A 21,870-nucleotide genomic window follows, 5' to 3' on the forward strand; every position below is an offset into this window, starting at 1 on the left:
TTATTTAAGCGTTGGATTGCTAATAGCTTTTTCTGTCTTTCCATTCTTGTGTTGTAGGTTTTGTTGGGGGGCGGGGAGAGGGGGTGGTATATATATACACATATATGCGTATGTGTATATATGCATATATGCATATGTGTATATATATGTGTGTGTATATATATATATAGCTCTATCTTTTTCTTCCTGTTTGTTTCTCTTCCAGTGAAGTAAGATTCTTTCCCAGGCATGATACCGAAGAATAATTAAGGTGTGAGGATGGCTCTCAACTGTCTTGTAGTTTGCCTGATGCTAGAATATTCCCCCTTGCATATACAAAGGTAGAGAATATGTTAAAATCTGGAGTGCAGAGCAGGTCTTGCTTTGCAGCTCAGAGGCAGCAAATGCTGCTTTCACCTTGGAGAACAGACATTCCACAAAAACCTCTAGGCCTGCTCAAGTCTCCACCAAGGAGAGGGAGTAGAGTGCTAAAAGAACGGGGAAGAGTTGGGCCAGAGACATTAAAGCATGCTTTCAGGTTTCTCGTGAGCACACAGAGGCAAAGGAAACTTGGGCTGGGGACTTGGACCTGGACTTGCCTCCCTGAGCCTGACAGAAGGTAGGAGCAAGTATAAAGCAAATGTAGGTATAGACTATGAAGAGGCACTGATTCCTCAGCTCAGCCTGTAATGAAGCCTGTGCAAATATGTCCTTTCAGCAGTGTTTACTGAGCACCTACTGAGTGATAATGACACAGTAGTAAACAAAACCTCTGCATTTCGATTCCCTAAACTAGGCTGGGAGGCAGTGAGACAATCAACAAAAAAATACATGTTATTTCAGATGGTCACATGTTCCTCAGAGAAAAACAAAGTTGGGATGCGGGGAGCCCTGGTAGGGACTGCTGGTTCTGCTGCAGGGGAGGCTAATTCTGCATTCAGTTAGTGAGTTGGGGAAGACCTCACTCAGATGGTGGGCTTTGAGCAGTCATCTGGAAGCCTGGGGGTATCTGGAGAAGGGCAGGTGCCAAATCCTGATGCAGAAACTTGCAGGATTTGCGGAAACGGATGGGGCTGAAGAAAGGGAGAGAAGCCAAACACCAGCTCAGAAAGGCGGCAGGGAACCCGATCACAAAGGCCCGACTGGTACTGCAGGGACTTGGGATTTTACTCTGAATGAGGACATCTTTAAATGGGCTTTTGAGCTAAGGAGACTTGATCTGATGAATTCCTACAAGAGTGTGGACTCTGTTCCTCTCCTTTTTATCACTGTTCTTGCAGAGAAGATGCTTCACTTCCAGACAGATGGATAGTTGTTTGAAAGAGAACACTGGAGAGGCGTGCCGCTTTGCCACTGTAATCTTTTTTAGTGCCCATCTTTGAGTTCAGTCAGCAAAATACCTTTCTTATTTTTTTATTCCATTAGTTTGCTAGGGCTACCATTAAAAAGTGCAAGCTGGGTGGTTTAAACAACAGAAATTAATTTTCTCACAATTCTGGAGGCTGGAAGCCCAAGACCAAGGTGTCAGCAAGGTAGTTCCTTCTGAGAGCGGCGAGGAACGACCTACTCCAGGCCTCTCCCTGTCTGCAGAAGGCCATCTTCTCCCTGTGTCTTCACATTGTCCTTCTTTTGTACCTGTCTTTCCTTCATGTCTACATTTTCTATTCTTACAAGGATGCCAGTCATACTGCATTGGGGCCCACCTAATGACTTCATTTTAACTTGATTGACTTGGCAAAGGCCCTGTCTCCAAATACGGTCACATCCTAAGGTACTTGGCGTTAGGACTTCAGCATCTGAATTTGTTTTGGGAGTGCGGGAAGGACACGATTCAGCCCATAACAGTTATGTTATAGACATTCTCAGTGACGCTTGGTTCTTTAGTGTCTGTGTTTTCCATCTAAGCTGTCCTTGCAACTCTTTTGGGTATCCTGGCTTCCTTCTGTTGTTTAAGCACTGAGGAAAAGACAAACAAACTAAGCACTCGTGGGGCCTTGGAGCCATTTTGCCTGGGACAGAAAACACTGGAGACTGGTCTCATTGCTTCTCTGAGGTTACTGGTTAGCAGTGATTGTCACCTCCAGCCTCTATGTCTGCATAGTATAATGCTCCAGTGGATTTTAATCTTCCTGCTTTTTGCAAAATTAAACTGCTTAGATAAACTCTTACATGCTTTGTGCTTAATGTGAAATTTTAGCATGAGAATGTGTGTACATGTTAATATATAAGGACAAAGTAACTGGCAAGAATTTACTCTTAATACAGTGTATTCTGGTTGAATTTTAATTATAACTGAAGTGTTTGGTTTATTTTAAGTATTAGTTTCTCTGCCTAAAATGATCAAAAAGGTCAGAATCTAGTTTAAAGAGAATTTATTCAAGTGCAGAAGTTGAGGACTACAGCCAGGGACACACTGCCAGGTTGCCTTGAGTGCTGCAGAGAACAAAACAGAGGCTCAAGTTTTTAAAGAAAAAAGACAAATCAGGAAAGGGGGCAGTTACAAACGTTGTCAGGAATTCTCATGGGTTTACAGAAGTAACAATGGTTAGTGCTTGGCTGTACACAGTTAAACTGTAATGTGTATGACATTTTATGGCTACTTGGCATTAGTCTAGAGCCTGAATAGAAGTGGCTTCAAGAAGTAATTATGTAGCTCATGGGGAAGTGTGACATGACCTCTGTTACATTCTAAATGCCTTTCTGGCCCTGATCATTTAAAGGAGCTCACATTCCTTAGAAAAAAGATGTTTCTTTTGGGGAGAAGAGGGTTAATTGTGGTGAAATATACGTAACAAAATTTACCATTTTTAAGTGTACAGTTCTGTGGCATTAATTATATTCATACTGTTCTGTAGCCATCATTACCACCCATCTCCAGAACTTTTCATCTTCCCAAACTGAAATTTCGTACCCATTAAACAATAACTCCACCTTCCCCACTTCCCTCAGCCCATGGCAACCACCATTCTACTTTTTGTCTCTCTGAGTTTGACAAGTCTATGTACCTCATATAAGTAGAATCATACAATATTTAAAAGGTTCTTCAGTCTCAATTCCTAGAGCTGCCATAGCAAAGTACCACAAACTGTCTGGCACAAACAACAAAAATGTATTTTCTCACAGTTTTGGAGGCAGGAAGTCTAAAATCAAGGCTTTGGCAGGGCCACGCTGCTTCTGAACGCGCTAGGGGAGCCTCTTCCACGTCTGTGTCTTAGCTTTCCATGTTGCTGGCAATCCTTGGTGTTCCCTGGCCTGGAGATATGTCACTCCAGTCCCTGCCTCAGTTGTCACGTGATATTCTTCTCTGTTTTGCATCTCTGTTTTCTCAACAGGGGCACTAATCATATTGGATTGGGGCTCACCCTGATTAAGCATGACTTTATCTTAACTTGATCACATCGACAAAGACCCCATTTCCGAATAAGATCACTTTAGTAGGTATGGGGGGGTTAGGACTTCAACATATCTTTTTGGGAACACAATTCAACCCACTGCGTTATAACTGGGTAAGTTCAAGTATAGCATTTAGTTCCCTTTTTTGTGTGTGAAAATGCTAGAAATATCTCTTTTCAGCAAGCTTTCTGACCACATTAAGATTTTCTGCCTTTTCTCCTTTTAGGTTAATTCTGGTATCAGTATTTAGCTTTTGCTACATTAGTCTCTTTTAAGACTATAATAGGGTTCAAAGTTAGAAAAAAACGCTTTGGTAAAAAGTAGACTAGCTGGAACTGTATAGGTAATTCCAGCCACCACATGCCTTCATGTCCAGAAAAAGACAGGTTCCATGGAATCAGTGCTCTGGCAAATGCTGCGGGTCTAGTAAGAATGAAGGGAAGCAGTGACGAGGGGAAAAAAGTAAATTGGACTTCATTAAAAGTGAAAAACTTGGCTGAGTGTAGTGACTCTTCCTATAATCCCAGCACTTTGCCAGGACCGAGGAGGGAGGATTACTTGAGGACAGGAGTTTGTTTCAGACAGAGTTTTGCTCTTGTCACCCAGGCTGGAGGGCAATGACACAATCTCGCCTCACTGCAACTTCCACCTCCCAGGTTCAAGCGATTCTCCTGCCTCAGCCTCCCAAGTAGCTTGGATTACAGGCACCCACCACCATACCCGGCTAATTTTTTTTGTATTTTTAGTAGAGGTGGGGTTTCACCATGTTGGCCAGGCTGGTCTTGAACTCCTGACCTCAGGTGATCTGCCTGCCTCAGCCTCCCAAAGTGCTGGGATTACAGGCGTGAGCCACTGCACCCGGCCATGGACAGGAGTTTTGAGGCCAGCCTGGGCAACATAGCAAGACCTTGTCTCTACAAAAAAATTTTTTAAAATTATCCAGGTGTGGTGGTGCACACCTGTAGTCCCAGCTGCTTGGGAGGCTGAGCTGGGAGGATTTCTTGAGCCCAGGAGGTCAAGGCTGCAATGAGCTGTGATCATACCACTGCACTCCAGCCTGGGTGACACAGCCAGACCCCATCTCAAAAATAAGAAATAAATGAAACTTATGTTTGTCAAGGGACATTATCAAGAAAATGAAAAGACAACTCACAAAAAGCTAAATACTGTAGAGTGGAGGAAAAATACTTGCAAATCTTGTGTCTGATAAAAAGATTGTATCCATAACATATAAAGAACTCTTATAACTCAATAATCAAAAGAGCAATAACCCAGTTGAAACTAACACAAGACGTCACTTCATGCCTTCTAGGGTGGCTAAAATGAAAGAGATAAGAACTGTTGGTGAGGATGTGGAGAAATTGGAAACCTTATACATTGCTGTTGGAAATGGAAAATAGAAGACAATTTGGCAGTTCCTTGAAATTTTAAACATAGAATTACCATGTGACCTAGCATTTCTACTCCTAGGTGTACACCTAAGGGAAATGAATTTGTATCTCCGCAAAAAACTTGAATGTTTATAGTAGCATAATTTATAATAGGCAAAAATTGGAAACAACCAAATCACCATCAACAATGGGTAAACAAAATGTGGTATATCCAGACAATAGAGTATTATTCAACAATAAAAAGGAAACCTTATGCTAAGTGAAAGAAGCCAGATGCAATAGGGCACATATTGCATGATTTCATTTATATGAAATGTCCAGAATAGGCAAACCTATAGACAGAAAGCAGGTCACTTTCCAGTGTATGTTGCTAAGATGTTTTGATGTAATATTTACATTATATTTTTTATTGAATAATTGTAAAAAGGTATTCAGTATTTTTGTGTCATTTATTAGATGTTTAAAATTTTACAGAAAATTTTTGACAAAAGGTGATTTTTAAATAATTTTTTCTGTTTTTATTTACGTTATTGTTATGGTCTGGTTATGATTCAGGCATATTCATATTCATAATTTTGTAGTAATGAAAACGTTTCAAAATAGTGCCATGAAGGATTGCAGCACTAACAGAGTTAGAGAAACAATGTAAAACACGATCGTTTATAAACAGAAAATGAAAAAATAGATAAATGATGAAAACTTTAAAAAATATCTTTGGAGTATTCCAACTAGGAGGCCGATGCACCAGGTAGGAATAAGGTATTGCAATCTAGGACCTGGATAATGCTAGTGAAAAGGAAGGGATTGATAAGGAAGATCGTGAAGGACAACAGCCTGCTTAGCGACTCGCGGAAGATGGAACAAAGGATCCAAGAGAATGGTAGTGCTGGTGCGATCTGCTGACTTTACAGAGGAGGGAACAGCTGTCAGTTAGTGTCAATCACCTTGATCAAAAGGAGTAAGTATCAAGCACGCATAAATGCAGCTCAAAACACTTTGCTCAGCGAGGTCATCCCTTCTAGTCTACTGTTGTGTCCCGTTGCTGCAGGTTGGTGAGATCAAGTTTAGGGTATAAAAGAAAAAGCCCTGGCATAGGAACCTGGGGGCCTTGGTTCAAGAACTTCTCTTGTGCTGCTAGCTTCCTGATGGAATCTGCATGAGTCATTTTATTTCTCTAGGACTCAATTGTTTTCATCTTTAGATAATCATAAAGGGTTCTCAATGAAGATACTGAAGGATTCAGGGGTTACGTAGGGGTTTGGTCTTGGACATCCTGGATTTGGGGCAAGAGGGGTATAGGAAACTCCTTGTTTGGCGTTTCTAAGCTGGGATTCATGTTGTGGAGAGAGAATAACCCTGAGGAGAACTATTTGGAAGTTACCATTATAGAGACAGTAGTTAATAGTCTTCTATTTCTGCTATTTCCAAATCAAATATCAGTAAAGTTGATGCTGCCGCATTATTAGAGCAAAATAATGTATTAACAATCTGAAGTGACTTCTGCTAACTCATTATACCATCTGCTGTCTGCCCATTAAAGTTCATATGTAGGTGCTTTCAATTTTAAATAATGAAGTTATAATTTAAGTGCGGATACTTTTTTTTTTAAGAAAAAATAACAAATTTAGCATTCCTCGTTGTCCTTGCTTTTTCTTTTAACTCAGTATGTAGTAACTTATTGGATGTTACAGGAAGTCGTTCTTGTGTTTCTGTGGTCTTTCGAGTTTTGATGTATGGCTGGCAAATAAAAGGCTAATTTATAGAATGGTTCTAGATAGCTGCATTAAAAATACCTATGTCATTGTTTCTCAGATCGACTTTCCCTTTAATTTATTTCAATAAGAATGTGTTTCCCCCCTCCCATAAAAGTCATTAAAGAAAGCCAAATTTTTAGCATTAAAAAATCTCCCCAAAATATAATTGTTGAGTGGTTTTCGGAGATCTTTGCATTTTGGAGGTAGTGCGATCTAGTGAAAATCAGACAAAGAACCAGAGAAAAGTAAGTTGTAAGTAATTTTGTTTCCAATGTTCTTTCTCCTTATTGCTGCATTCTTTTTTATAAGTGGGAAACTGAAGAAGTTTAAAAGAAGAATGAGCAGATGGACGATCCTAGGAATGTTTAGTTATTCAACCTAGAGATGGGAACTTTATTTGTGAATGTAGTATATATTAATACACACAATATAAATATAGTTTTGTTCCATATAAAGATGTTTCTGGGGAGTCTTTTTTTTTTTTTTTTTTTTTTGAGACAGGGTCTGGCTTTGTCACCCACACTGAAGTGCAGTGGTGCAGTCACGGCTCACTGCAGTCTTGACCTCCCGGGTTCAAGTGATCCTCCCACCTCAGCTTCCCGAGTAGCTGGGATGACAGGTGCACACCACTGCGTCCAGCTAGATTTTGTATTTTTTGTAGAGATGGGGTTTCACCACGTTGCTCAGGCTGGTCTCAAATTCCTGGGCTCAATCGATCCGCCCTCCTTGGCCTCTTAAAATGCTGTAATTAATCTGAGCCACCACATCTGGCCTGGCAAGTGTTTTTGAATCATAATTGATGTTGTGATGTAAGAGATGATATGCAATTGTGAAAATACTTTGAGGGTTTAAAGAAAAAATGCCATATAACAGATTGGGAGAAGTTACCTGATTGTTTACCCTCTGAAACCTTAAGGGGTTAACCACTGTCTCACTCCATTCCTGCTGCTATAACAAAATACCACAAACTGGGTATTTACTATAAAGAAGAGAAATTTATTTCTTACTTATCTGGACTTTGGGAATCCAGGATCAAACCTGTGGCATTCAGTGGCTGGTGAGGGCTGCTGTCCACTTCCAGAATGGCACCTTCTTATTACCTCCCCTGGAGGGGACAAATGCTTGCTATGTCCTCGCATGATAGAAGGACATAAGGGCCTAGCTAGTTCTCTCCAGCCCTTCTATAAGGCACCAATTTCATTTCATCCTGGCCTCATTGTCTCCTACAGGCCCCACCTGATAATACTGTGGGGAGTAAGTTTCAACATGAATTTTGGAGGAGACACAAACATTCAAACCACAGCAGCAGCTAACTGTACTGCCTTTTTTCAGGATGACATAAGACAACCTGTAGAGCTCTTTACTTTGTATATTTAGGACAGTTCAAAATAAGGCTATTGAGGCTTCAACACACTCTAGAAAATCCACCCAAAACTGGACGTTTTAGGTTCACAGTAGATTAGTTTGTCTTAGAGAGAGAAACATTACTCTCCTTAACAAGGTGGAAATTTTTATTCGATTTTTTTCTTGATGGCCTTTTTCTTTTGGAATTTTGGTCTTTTAAATTAAGTATGATTTTAAAAATGTTTGGTGTCTCAGCTAGTTTAATTTTAATACAATTAATTCTGGGGAAAATAAATGAAATCATAGAACTAAAAAGAAATTTTTTTTTTGAGACCAGCTAAGTCAGGTCTTTGTCCTATGGGCAACAAAATTACATTAGGTATAATTAGAGGGAAAGCTTTTTACAGAAAACTTAACAAGTACTAAACAGTTTGAAACAATTAGTCTCTGAAGTTTTAGTTTGCTTACAAAATTTTCTTTTCCCTGCCCTTGTTTTATCATTCAAACCTGGCCACATGTTTTGACTGAGGCCTAAAATTTACCCACTGATTACATCAGCTGCATGTTGGTCATAGAATTTGGGGAGCTTAGTGAGTCTAACTGGCTAATTTCAATGAACTTTTTTCAGTGTTCATCTTCTTTGACCTTTCTGCAGCATTTGATATTGTTGACTAATCAGTCTTCTTGAAACTCCACTTGCCTGGGCTAACGCTCCCTGTCTTATTCTAGTTTTTTGTTGGTTTTTCTGCTTATTTTCTTTACTCTATTCAGCTTTTAAATGTTGGAGTTCTTCAGGGTTTGTTCCTAACTCTTTTATACCTAATTATTTTATACCTGTGCTGCCTAATATAATTGCCATTGGCTACATGTTACTATTTAAATTTAAATGAATTAAAAGTAAGTACAAATTTAATTCCCCAGTTACATCAGCCACATTTCAAGTACTCAGTAACCACATGTGGCTACCGTATTGGATAATGCATTATGAATATTTCCATCATTACAGAGGTTATGTTGGGTAGTACTGCCCTACTCTAATCCTTTCCCTTATCTGTATGCTGAAGACTCCAAATTTCTCTCTGCAGAGATCCTGTACCTTGCTACTTAATCTCTGCCATCTCAACAGTTTTGTTTGGATATCTCAAAAGTGGCTCCAAATGAAAATGTCCACATAAAGTCTCACATAGGTGGGCATCTTCTGCAATTTCTTGCCTCAGTGAATGGCATCATCATCTGTCTTAGTCAATTCAGGCTGCTGTCACAGAATGCCACAGACTGGGTGGCTTAAACAACGTTGATTTCTCACAGTCTAGAGTCTGGGAGGTCCAAGATCAAGGTAGTGGCAGATTTGGTGTCTGATGAGGGCCCTCTTGCTGGTTTGCAGATGGCGTCCTTGCTATATCCTCACATGGTAGGGTGGAGCAGGGAGAAGGAGAATTCTAGTCTCTTTCTCTTTGAATAAGGCCTCTAATTCCGTCATAGGGCTTCTACCTTCATCGTCTCATCTAAATGTTTCAAAGTCCCTACCTCCTAATACTGTCTTATTGGAAGTTAACATTTCATCAGATGAATTTTAGAGGAACACATTCAGTCCATAACACCGTCTATTCATACAAGTCACAAACCTGAGTCAACCTTGTTGATTCCTTCTCCCTTGTATACTTTATCCAGTCCGTTATTATGCAGATGGACCACCTACATGTCGCTTAACTCTGTTCCCTGTCTGTGCACCAGTATCCTTTTTTTTTTTTTTCTGAGACTGAGTGCAGGCTGTCTGTCGCCCAGGCTGGAGTGCAGTGGCGTAATCTTGGCTCACTGCAAGCTCCGCCTCCCGGGTTCACGCCATTCTCCTGCCTCAGCCTCCTGAGTAGCTGGGACTAGAGGCGCCCGCCACCACGCCCGGCTAATTTTTTGTATTTTTAGTAGAGACGGGGTTTTACCATGTTAGCCAGGATAGTCTCGATCTCCTGACCTAGTGATCCACCCGCCTCGGCCTCCCAAAGTGCTAGGATTACAGGCATGAGCCACCGTGCCCGGCCAGTGTGCACCACTATCCTTTACCACCAGTCGCTCTCTTAACTATTACAGTAACTTCTTTTTTTTTTTTTTTTTTTTTGAGACAGAGTCTCACTCTGTCACCCAGACTGGAGTGCAATGGCGCAATCTTGGCTCACTGCAACCTCTGCCTCCTGGGTTCAAGCGATTCTCCTGCCTCAGCCTCCTGACTAGCTGGGATTACAGACATGCACCACCACACCTGGCTAATTTTTGTATTTTTAGTAGAGCCGAGGTTTTGCCATGTTGGCCAGGCTGGTCTCAAACTCCTAACCTCAGGTGACTCACCCGCCTCGGCCTCCCAAAGTGTTCGGATTATAGGCATGAGCCACCACACCTGACCTATAGTAACTTCTTAATTGGCCTCCTAGCATACATTTCTTTCTGTCTATGAAAAAATAATATATTTTTCATACTGAAGTCATAGTGATTTTTTTTAAAAAAATACATAGCTTATGTCACCTTTGTATTTAAAACTCATCATTGTCTTCCCATTTTTCTTATAATGAAGACTCTTGATGTGATCTACAAGGTCTTGCTTCCTCTGGTCACGGGCTGTATTTTCCGCTTCATCTTCTGCCCTTCCACCCTGTCTCTCTGCATTCCAGCCACATTAACTTTTCTATTTCCTGGACTCACCCTGATTCCTTGTGCCTTGTATTCTTTGCACATTCTGTTTCTTCTTCTTGAAGTGCTACCCTACTCTCGATATCACTCTGTCTAGATAACTCCTCCTTATTCATTATAGTCTATATCTAACGTCTCTTCATTGTTCACAGCCCTCCCTCCCTGGATGCTGGATAAACAAGAGCTCTTGAGTTCTGTTAGGACCCCTCATGGCAGTAGAGAATGTAATCTGGAGGATATCTTATCCACCAGAAGTGGGTTTTCAGTTACTCAACCTTTTTTGAGTGCCATTGTGTATTAGGTACAGCAATGCCCTAAGATCATGGTCAACACACATGCAAAACGACAATGCAACTTGATAAATGCAATGAGAATTGCGTGTTCAGGATTTAGCAGTGGCACAGATGTGTGGAGTGGTCAGCCCTACCTGGAGCAGAGGTCAAGAAAGGCTTCTTTTTCAGAGTAACACTGAGTTGAGTCATAAAGGCGAGAGGCTCTCATTCATTCCCTCTGGGCTTGTCAGGGTATATGGGTTGATGGCAGCACACGTGCATAGAGAAAGAGAGTCGTGAAGCAGCCTTGTGCATGTAGATAGGTCGGATGAGATCATGTGCTCGTGCTTGGTATGCAGTGGAGAGATGCGATTAATAGACAAGGCCTAAAGGGCCTGGGAGTTATCCTAGAAAGTCTGGACGTAATGCTGTAGAGCAGTGGTTCTCAAGCTATGGTGCGCGTCAGCCTCACTGGAGAGCTTGTTAAAACGCAGATTGCTCACCCCCAACCCCTACCAAAAGCTTCTGATTCCGTAGATCTCGAGCGCGCCCCAGAGTTTGCATTACTGACTGGTTCCCTGATGATGCTTGTGCTGCCTGTCCAGGAATCACACTGATAACCACTGCTGCAGATGATACAGAGCCACTGATATATTCATATTTGCTTTTTAGTACCCAACTACGTAGCTTTTTATTTAGAACTAGACAGAACCGCTAGAGTAGTTGAGAAATGGTCTATTAAAATAAGCTGGCCAAGTGTAGGAATTCCAGTAGTTATGGGACATAAACCAGGTTTCCCCTGCAGTTTGATGTGAATGAGCCCAGCATATCTCCCTTTAAAGCTTTCTTCCCTGCTATTCTGAATCCTGACATGTTATCAAGCATATTTAAGGTGATTCAAGAGTCATGTTCATTCAGCTTACTACAGCAAAGAACATGAGGTTGATTTGAGTGCTGTGGAAACTGCTGTGTGTAAATAGTACACACTTGAGACTGATACACTCAGGGTACAGATGAGGAGATTTCGCCTTTTTATTCATTTTAAAAAATTGTACATCTTACCCAAGTGTAATTAGAGTTTTTAAAGTGTTGTAACTAAGTAGTTTTAGAATTTATCAATTAGAACTGTAGAATATGTTGACTATGTATGTGTACATACACAAACACATAGACACTGTTACTTGCTGATAAGAATCATAACAATTTCCATTAGGAATTTTTTTTTTTTGAGATGGAGCCTCGCTCTGTCACTCAGGCTGGAGTGCAATGGCACGATCTCAGTGCCCTTATAAAAGAGGCCTCAGAGACTGCCTTGCACCTACGCCACGTGAGGATATGGTGTGGAGACGCAGACTCTGCCAGCACCTTGCTTGTGGACTCCCAGCCTCCAGAGCTGTGTGGAGTGAATGTCTGTTGTTCGGAAGCCACGCAGTCTGTGGTGTTCTGTTAGAGTCGACCAGCTCTCAGGCTGTTTCCCTGCCATTGCCCCAAGGGCTCTTGCGAGGGTTCCTCCCTGCCCAGTCCTTGAACCTCCAGCACTACCTCCAGTGCCTGCTGTCCCTTCCCCACTGTCACCACCTGGCCCCCACTCATTCCCTGCCTGAAGGACTATGGGCTCGGGCATTTCTGTTGCGCTCACTATAGTCTCATGAGTTTATAACCAACTCTACTCGCCCTCTGCCTCCCAGGAGAACTTTACTCCTCATAGACTCTAACACCTGCATTTTATACAAATAAAGTTCATGTCCAGGGATGTTAAACCACTTACCTGGTTTGAATAGAACTTGTTAGTCACACACAAATCCGACACAAATCCAGAACTTGAGCCCAAGTCCCCTGAGTTTCGTCCTGGGCTCCTGCTCACAACAAACATTGTATGGGTCAGATCTGAGTTCTGGGTGTATCTCAAATCTGCTCAGCTCACAGTGCCGATTTGGGAACAGGGTTCTGCTTGTAATTTTATATGTGGATTTAATTGCCATATTATTCCTTTAAAAACATATTGCAAGCCTGTTGGAGGGCCTTAAACCAAGGGGAGTGCTAGGAGTTCCAGCACCTAGACATTAAAGGAAGGTGCCGGGTGCGGTGGCTCACGCCTGTAATCCCAGCACTTTGGGAGGCCGAGGTGGGTGGATCACGAGGTCAGGAGATCGAGACCATCCTGGCTTACGCAGTGAAACCCTGTCTCTACTAAAAATACAAAAAAATTAGCCAGGTGTGGTGGTGGGCACCTGTAGTCCCAGCTACTCAGGAGGCTGAGGCAGGAGAATGGCGTGAATCTGGGAGGCGGAGATTGCAGTGAGCCGAGATCGCACCACTGCACTCCAGCCTGGGCGACAGAGTGAGACTCCGTCTCAAAAAAAAAAAAAAAAAAAAAAGAAATCAAAGCAGGGCACACAGTGGGCACACAGTGGGCACACCCTGGCCGGGCTGCACAAAGTCCGTGTGTCTCTGTACTCTTCTCCATCATAAAGTGAGTGATTCTGCCATCAACTCCTGTACAATTTCTGCTATTCCTCAAATATACTTTCCACTGAAGTGGAGTGACATGTTAGACTATGAAATCTCAGGTGTTTAGTGTGGTAAGAGAAGCCCATTTGTTCTTTTCAAAAAAGGACATACCAGCCTCAGGTTGAAAAGTAAGGCAAATATTTTTTTGAGTTCCTTAAGCAACTGTTGAGGTGATTTCTAGATAATTTTGAAGAAGTCTGTGATGAGTGGTAACTACCGAGAGTTGCTGCCAGCTTTGTGTTAAGAGGTCAAGTACCATTTCTCACTTCGAATCTTGACTAGTCCCTAAGTAAATATAATATACCTGTTTCTTGAACCCTTCTGTCAAGAGGATTTAGTAAAACTTCTGTTTACTTATTTATATTTTAGAGACGTGGTCTCACTCTGTCGCCCAGGCTGGAACATAGAGACGTGATCATAGCTCACTGTAACCTCAAACTCCTGGCTTTAGTGATCACGGCTCACTGCAGCCTCAACCTCCTGGGCTCAAGTGATCCTTCTGCCTCAGCCTCCTGAGTAGCTAGGACTACAGGTGCATGCCACCACGCCTGGCTAATTTTTAAACTTTTTTTTTTTTTGAGATGGAGTTTTGCTCTTGTCGCCTAGACTGGAGTGAAATGGCACGATCTCGGCTCACCTCAACCTCCACCTCCCGGGTTCAAGCAATTCTCCTGGCTCAGCCTCTCAAGTAGCTGGGATTACAGGCATGCGCCACCACGCCTGGCTAATTTTGTATTTTTAGTAGAGAAGGGGTTTCTCCATGTTGATCAGACTGGTCTCCAACTCCCAGCCTCAGGTGATCTGCCTGCCTCAGCCTCCCAAAGTGCTGGGATTACAGGCGTGAGCCACCACACCGGGCCTAAATTTTTTTTTTATAGAGACAGAGTCTTGCTGTGTTGCCCAGGCTGGTTTTAAACTCCTGGCCTCAAGCCATCCTCCCACTTCAGCCCTACACAGTGCTGGTATTACAGGTATGAGCCACCACATCCAGCCTAAAATTTTTATTTGAATATACAAGAAAGATTCAAAAGCTGGTCAGTCTGTCATCGCACATACAGTTGATTGGAGAACCAGCATTTTCTAGGGAGGAAGTCTCTATTCCATATGTCAATTGCCTGCATTTCACGAGCAGACCTAAGCATCCTGGGCAGAGGAGAGAAGAGAGCCCCTGTTGAGGAGTGAGGGAAGGGGAAGGAGGGTGCGGCCTTGTCCTCTGTTTGCTCTAACCTCCTTGTTAGAGCAGCAGGTTGTACCTCTATATCAGCACTACTAAGTGGGGCCAGATGGAGGGTAGGAGGTGGCAATTTTGCTCCCCAGGGGACATGTGACAATAGTCTGGAGACATTTTTGGTTGTCGTCTTTGGGGGAAGGGATGCTACTGGCATCTAGTGGTAGAGGCCAGGGATGCTGTTAAACATCCTGCAATACACAGGATAGCCCCCCACAGCTAAGAACTATCCTGCCCAAAATGTCAGTAGTGCTGAGGTTGAGAAACCCTGCCCTGTATTATCCATTAAATCCCTCAGTGAGTCTGCTGAGGATGCTGCCATTATGATATGCCCTGGAACATGATAGCATGTTATGAGGGAAGGAAAATATTCTACTGTTGGTGTTTTTCTTTTTTTATACCTGAAAGCCACAGTGGTGCCATTTTAATCCAGTTGTACTATTTCTGGAGTCATGAGTTTGCACTTTAAGTTACTTTGCTCTCTGCTGCCTCATTAGAAATAGCATCTAACAGTTGTCGTTAGATGTTGCTGTTTTTGTTTTACTGCAAGCCACTTCACTTGCTTAAGGAAGAATTATATCACGGGCAGGGGATTTATAGCGAAAAGCGTTTCAGTGATGGTATTCATAAGTCTGTTGTAATGTCTTTGTAGCCAAAAGGGTTTACCTAATGTCTAATCTAAATGTCTTTTTCATCAAACGAACCCAAATTCACCCATTTCCTTTTGCTGTGATCTCAGTAGAGCCTAGACTATCTAGAAGGAAAAACAGTGAATATTTGAACTAATTGCTTTGGAATATTATAGGTTAATGCAAAAGTAATCACATTTTTTTGCCATTAAAAGTAATGTTGAAACCCGTGATTACTTTTGCACTAACCTAACATCATGTGTGTGTTCATCTTGGCACCAGTTTAAAGATCCACTGCCATCTGGTGTTTCACTGGCCACTTCTTTTTAAAGCTAGATTAAATGTTGTTTGATTAACCCAGTTTCTAACAATGCACAGTGTTACTACTTAACACTCTATAGAGAAACAACCACATAACTCTGGCATGAGCTGGGTCACGGGGTGTTGTCACACACCCGCTCGCCTATGCTTTTCTTGACGTGAATATTTCTTGGATGAATGGGTTTTAAGGCCACAAAGAAATGTATTCATCTGCGTCACTGGATTTACATGGATTTTTGCATGCCAGCAACATGGGATGCATGAGCTCCACGTTAGTCATTTAGCTCTGAATGTGGCATTCGCTTTCTGAGGCAAAAATAAACAGAACCGTCTAAGCAACAAGCTGCTGTTGCATTTGTTAGCAACAAGCTTTGTGATCAGACAATGGCATTGTATGGCCCATTAGCAAACAGAACGCATTCACGTGAGCAAGCCACATTTAAGCGGAGCACCAAAACATTCTTCCCAGCCTTGCAGCTGGGTTTTAGGGAAGGGTTATTCTCTTTCTTACTTCTCTTTGGAATTTTCTTCTAGGTTTTGTCCTTTTAGAAAGGCGTTTTAAGCTCTCTTTGGGTAAAAAGAATGTAATGGTTGGTAAATGGGTGTCAGTTTTCTCCTGTATCTCTCTCTCTTTATCAACATGTTTTAACAAGTTAAAATTGAGGTCTAGGTTTGTTTTATAAATAAGAGGCAACTTGAGTCCCAGAATTTTTAGATTAACTTAAACGTTATACACAAACTATGAAGTTTAAGGATATATATTTAAAAAGTAAAAGTTTTCTTGAAAAATTAGGTCTTCCAAGCATGCATTTCCTTAGGTACACCCACAAAACATCTTAGTTTGCAATAGACTAATTTTGGGGCAAACTACATTTACCTTCATCCTCCTACAAAGGAGTCTCTGAAATACTATTTTTTTCCTGTTGAGATAAATGCTAAATTAGTGAGTTCTTTAGGCAGGTCCTGTCTGTTGGCCAAGTATAACACAAGTTCAGAAACCATTATTGAAGTAAATGAAAATATGTCTGATAATACCTGACAGATCATCTTGAACAAGGCCATGTGTTGGCCTGAGGCCTGCCTGTGGCCCTTTGTGTTAAGTACCGGAAAAGCTGCTTCTGATAAAAATGTATTATGGTGCTGTGTCTAAGTTTTTTCACCAAATTGTGCAGCCTCCCTGAGTACTATGTTTACATTTGACTAAGTGGGACTTGAGATGGGTAATGACCATCCTAGGGAACCGGATGGAGGTCTCCAGCTGGGAGGATGTGCAAACCATTACTTAGAGTGCACTTATGGGAACCAAGAGACAAAACACAAATGCTCTTTTATCATTGGTAGTTTCAAATCTAAGCGAGGTATGTGCTGACTCACCTCCAGAGAGTGTGCTCTCACCTGCCCAGATATGTAGTCACCATGCCTAGGGAGGAGTATTCAGTTTCTCTAGCGGTCCTCTGGGCCCTGAGCATTCCTGGCAGTCCTGCTGAACTCTGCTTTGCATGAGAGATTCCACACTTGCCCCTTTACCTCAGGCCTCTGATCACTCAGTCTTTTACCCCCTCACTCCACACAGACGACTTTGCCCTCTACTTGGACAAAAGTGAATCCATATGAAGGGAACTGCTCTGGCATCCAGCCATGTCTGCAAACTTCCTCATATCCAATGTCTACCTGCTCTGCCTTCCATGTTACTACAGTGGAGGAGGTGGCCTTTCTCCAAAGCTGATCTCTGATCTCTTCACCCGTCTTCTGGATTCCATTGCTTGTCTGTCGCCTTTCTCAACTTTTATTTATTTATTTATTTTGCTCTGCTGCTCAAGCTGGAGTACAGGATCATCACTCACTGCAGCCTCAAATTCCTGGACTCAAGTGAACCTCCCTCCTCAGCCTCCTGAGTATCTGGAACTACAGGCATGCACTGCCACACCTAGCTAAGTTTTTAAAAAACTTTTTGTAGAGATGGGGTTTTGTTATATTGCCCAGGCTGGTCTCAAGCACCTGCCCTCAAGTGACCCTGCTGCCTCAGCCTCCCAAAGTGCTGGCCATTACAGGTGAGAGCCACCACGCCTGGCCCACACCTCTCTTTACTTTTAACTGATTTCTTCTCATCAGCATTAAAACCAGTTCAATTCTCTCTCACTTAAAACAAAAACATGCCTTCCCTCACCCCAACCCTTGCCTTCAGGTGTATATACACAGCCAGCCCATTCTCCACAAGTTGTAATACTCAATGTTTAGTCATTTTTAAAAATTAATTTTTATGAGTTTTTTTGCTTTAAAGGTTATGTCAACTTAAGAAAACATTGTTACTGGTTTTAAATTTTAAAAAATATTTGCTTGACGTGGCATAACTTGTAAGTAACAGAGCCAGGATTCTAACCTAACTCTGATTGCAGACTCTTCTGAAAACTCTCCACTGGATTTGACCTGGGGGTCCCTAGTGATCTTGGCAACAGCAGATTTGGTGGAGGGACGGTTAGAAGCCAGATAGGAGTCCTTGAAGGGTAGGAGTTGAGGATGCTCACCCTCTTTCTTTCCTCCTCAGCCCCAAATTCTAGAAAGAACACAATACCTGATACATACTAGCAAAATGTAGCATTTGAGAGTTCATTGATCCATTCATCTCCTGTTTAATGAGTGTCTCCTTTGCTGTCAGGCACTGTTGTAGGTGCTGGGGATATAGCAGTGTATACATAGATAAGCACCTCCTTTTATGAGGATGTATTTACGATCCCCCTGTCAGCTTCTCTTCCTCCTTACTCTTGAGGGTAAGGTTTATCTCAATTGTGTCTAGGATTATGTGTTTCCTCCCGGGTTGTCTCACACACTCCCATGATGTCATTTACTATCCCAGAGCTGAATGTTTCTGAACTCTAGACCATCTCTCTCCACTTAGGTAGCTCAGAAGCCTGCAGACTCATTTTGCCTGTTTGGTTGTCTTTTACTGTGTAACAAACTATCCTAAAACATAGTGTCTTTAACAACAGCCATTTATTTTGCTCATGAAGCTGCAATCTGGGCAGGGTTTGGAAGTAATGACTCTTCTCTGTGTCACGTGACGTCAGCTGGAGTGGCTTGACTGGGGTAGGACAGTTTACTTTCAGGATGGTGTACTCACATGGTGCCTCATTGGTGCTGAATATGAGCTTGAGATCTCAGCCAGAGCTGTGGTTTGGGGAGCCTCGGTTCCTCTCCATATAGATCTCTCCAAGGACTGATGGTTTAGGCTTCCTAACAGCATGGAAGCCTCGGGACAGGTGAGCCACTTACATAGTGACCCACAGCTCCAAGCCCTTGGTCTTTTATGAGCTAGCCTTGCAAGTCATAGCATCACTTCCGTCATATTCATAACCCCAACCAGATTCAAGAAAAGGAAACATATATTCTACTTTGCAGAGGCAGATTGTCAGAGGGACATTGTGAAAAGAGCATGTGAGATGGAAGACATTGCAGCCGTTTTTGGAAAATATCACCTGCCATATTGTCCAGAGTTGAGTTAGCATCTTCCACAAACCTGCTTTTTCTCCAGTGTTTCTAGCTTAGTAATTGGCCCCAACATCCCTCTGGCTTCTCATGTTGGAAACCTAGGAGCCATATTTGATACCTTTTAATTCCTCGGCAACCTGCCCTTTACCCTGCCCAGCCAGTCACTGGGTCCGGACATCCTCTTGTCCTCTCTACTAGCCTGCCGTAACCCTGGTGTAGGCCATCATTATCTCCCTCCTCAGTTGTACTGCAATGGTCTTCTAGCTGGTCCTCCTCCTAGCAGCCTTACTTCTTCCAACCTATCTTTTATCCTGCTTCCTATGTAATCATTAAAGATACAAATACATTTATGGCACACTCCTGCTTAAAATCCATTAAAGCTTCTCAGTACTCTTGGGCTAGAGATCAAAGTCCTTTTCTCTGGCCTGAAAGGCTGTGCACCTCATGGTTCCTGCCGGTATCAGAGTTATTTTGGATCTTCTGGCTCCTTTTGCACCTGCTCTAACTGCCTTCTTTCAGTTCCTCGAAAGCTCTGTTCTCTTTCCTGCCTGTTTCTCACTTTCACACTTGCTATTCTTTCTGTCTGCCATACTCTACTCATTATTCACGTTTGTTTAAAATAATTTCCTCAAAGAAGCCTGAGTTAGAATCTTCTGTTAAACAGTTCAGTGGTATCTGCATATTTTCTTTATAGCCCATGTTACAGGTGCTTGGATTCCTCTCTTTGGATTTCTTACTTGCTAGACTCTTACAAGTCCATGAGGGCCAACAATTGGTCTTCAATCTCAAAAGCCTAGCTGGTGTCTTGACACATAACTAGCACCCAGTACGTGCTTATGAATGAGTATTTGTATGTACACATTCATATAAAGATGTTAAAGAATACACACACAGATTTGTGAGTGCATTTGTACAGAGGTTTTTTTAAAAAAATGTTCTACCTTTGGATAGGATTTGTCAGTGGTATATTTAGAAATTATATTTAGAAATGACTGGCATTTGTATTTGGAAGTATGTATATGTATTTATCGTGGATTCTGTTCTGTTATTTTGTTTAGTATCCACTTGGTTCAGAATGCCCACAGCAGACACCGATCTGGTTCTGAATTGCTGTGTCCTTTCATGCCTTGTCCTCTGACCAGGTACTGTTCCTCACTCCTATTCAAGGTAAAGAAACTGCGGCAATGAAAGCTGATCTCCTGAGGGCCAGGAACATGAAGAGGTACATCAACCAACTGACTGTGGCAAAGAAGCAGTGTGAGAAGAGAATCCGAATCCTGGGAGGCCCTGCCTATGACCAGCAAGAGGATGGGGCCCTGGATGAGGGGGAAGGGCCTCAAAGCCAGAAGGTAGAACTTTATAGTTTCTTGTTTTGACCCTACCAAGTTTATTATACATGCTGATAGAACTACATATAAAGACTTTCAACTTTTTAGTTTTGAACTTAAACATGTGTGCCATAACTACACACTCACATATTTGCTTTATGAGTCAAGGAGCTATATTCCTTGGTGTCCTTGACTTGTGTGGGTGGTAATAGGTGAAGGGGTGGCCTGCCCCTCCACACCTGTGGGTGTTTCTCGTTGAGTGGGACGAGAGACTGAGAAAAGAAAGAGACACAGAGACAAAGTATAGAGAAAGAAAAGTGGGCCCAGGGGACCGGCGCTCTGGCAACAGTCTGAGTTCCCTCAGTATTTATTGATCATTATCTCTACCATCTCGGAGAGGAGGATGTGGCAGGACAATAGGGTAATAATGGGGAGAGGGTCAGCAGGAAAACATGTGAACAAATGTCTCTGTGTCATAAACAAGGTAAAGAAAAAGGTGCTGTGCTTTGATGTGCACGTACATAAACATACATCTCGGTGCATTAAAGAGCAGTATTGCCGTCAGCATGTCTCACCTCCAGCCCTAAGGCGGTTTTCTCCTATCTCACTAGATAGAATACCCAGGGACAAGCAGGAGACAGATGCCTTCCTCTTATCTCAACTGCAAAGAGGCCTTCCTCTTTTACTAATCCTCCTCAGCGCAGACCCTTTACAGGTGTCGGGCTGGGGGATGGGGGACGCTGGGGGACGGGGTACGGTCAGGTCTTTCCCTTCCCACGATGCCATATTTCAGACTGTCACATGGGGAGAAACCTTGGACAATACCTGGCTTTCCTAGGCAGAGGTCCCTGTGGCCTTCCGCAGTGTTTTGTGTCCCTGGGTACTTGAGAGTAGGGAGTGGTGATGACTTTTAACAAGCATGCTGCCTTCAAGCATTTGTTTAACAAAGCACATCCTGCATAGCCCTAAATCCATTAAACCTTGAGTCAACACAGCACATGTCTCTGCGAGCACAGGGTTGGGGGTAGGGTTACAGATTAACAGCATCTCAAGGCAGAAGAATATTTCTTAGTACAGAACAAAATGGAGTCTCTAATGTCTACTTCTTTCTACATAGACACAGTAACAGTCTGATCTTTCTTTCTTTTCCCCACAATAGGTATGATAGATAGGCATCGGGTGTGTGCATGTGTGTGTGCGTGTGTGTGTATTTTTCCATCTTCCCTTCCTCCTCCCCAGAGGACCCAGAAGAGCATATTCATATTTACAAGAGTCCAATCAAGTTTCCCATTATCAATTGAATAGAAATAACCACCTATGAAGTAGGAGGCATCTTCTAAATTATTTTACTTAACTCTTGCCACAATATTTTGAAATTTCTACTTGATATCTTCATTTTTCAGGTGATGAAATGGTGGGTTTAAGTATCTTGCCTAAAACTACATAGCTAGGAAAAGGCAGAACTAGATAAAAACCCAGATCTGGTTGGTTTGCAAATGTGAGTGCTTTCTCACTGAACCATAACATCTCTCTGACTGTTTTTGTACTGTAA

The 21,870-nt window shown here is 42.4% G+C and overlaps 1 protein-coding gene across 6 annotated transcripts in view; it reads left to right on the top strand.

Annotated features, from left to right (window-relative positions):
* The window catches only part of SNX25 (sorting nexin 25), a 152,500-nt gene that overhangs the window by 75,533 nt on the left and 55,097 nt on the right, over positions 1 to 21,870 (top strand). For all 6 annotated transcript variants that reach the window (XM_054484160.2, XM_054484162.2, XM_054484166.2 and 3 more), the window contains exon 7: positions 20,158 to 20,339. In XM_054484160.2, the coding sequence (XP_054340135.1) occupies positions 20,158 to 20,339 (182 nt within the window). The remainder of the gene's footprint in view (positions 1 to 20,157; positions 20,340 to 21,870) is intronic.

This window comes from Pongo pygmaeus, chromosome 3, assembly GCF_028885625.2.
Source record: "Pongo pygmaeus isolate AG05252 chromosome 3, NHGRI_mPonPyg2-v2.0_pri, whole genome shotgun sequence".
In the NCBI taxonomy this organism is placed as follows: Eukaryota; Metazoa; Chordata; class Mammalia; order Primates; family Hominidae; genus Pongo; species Pongo pygmaeus.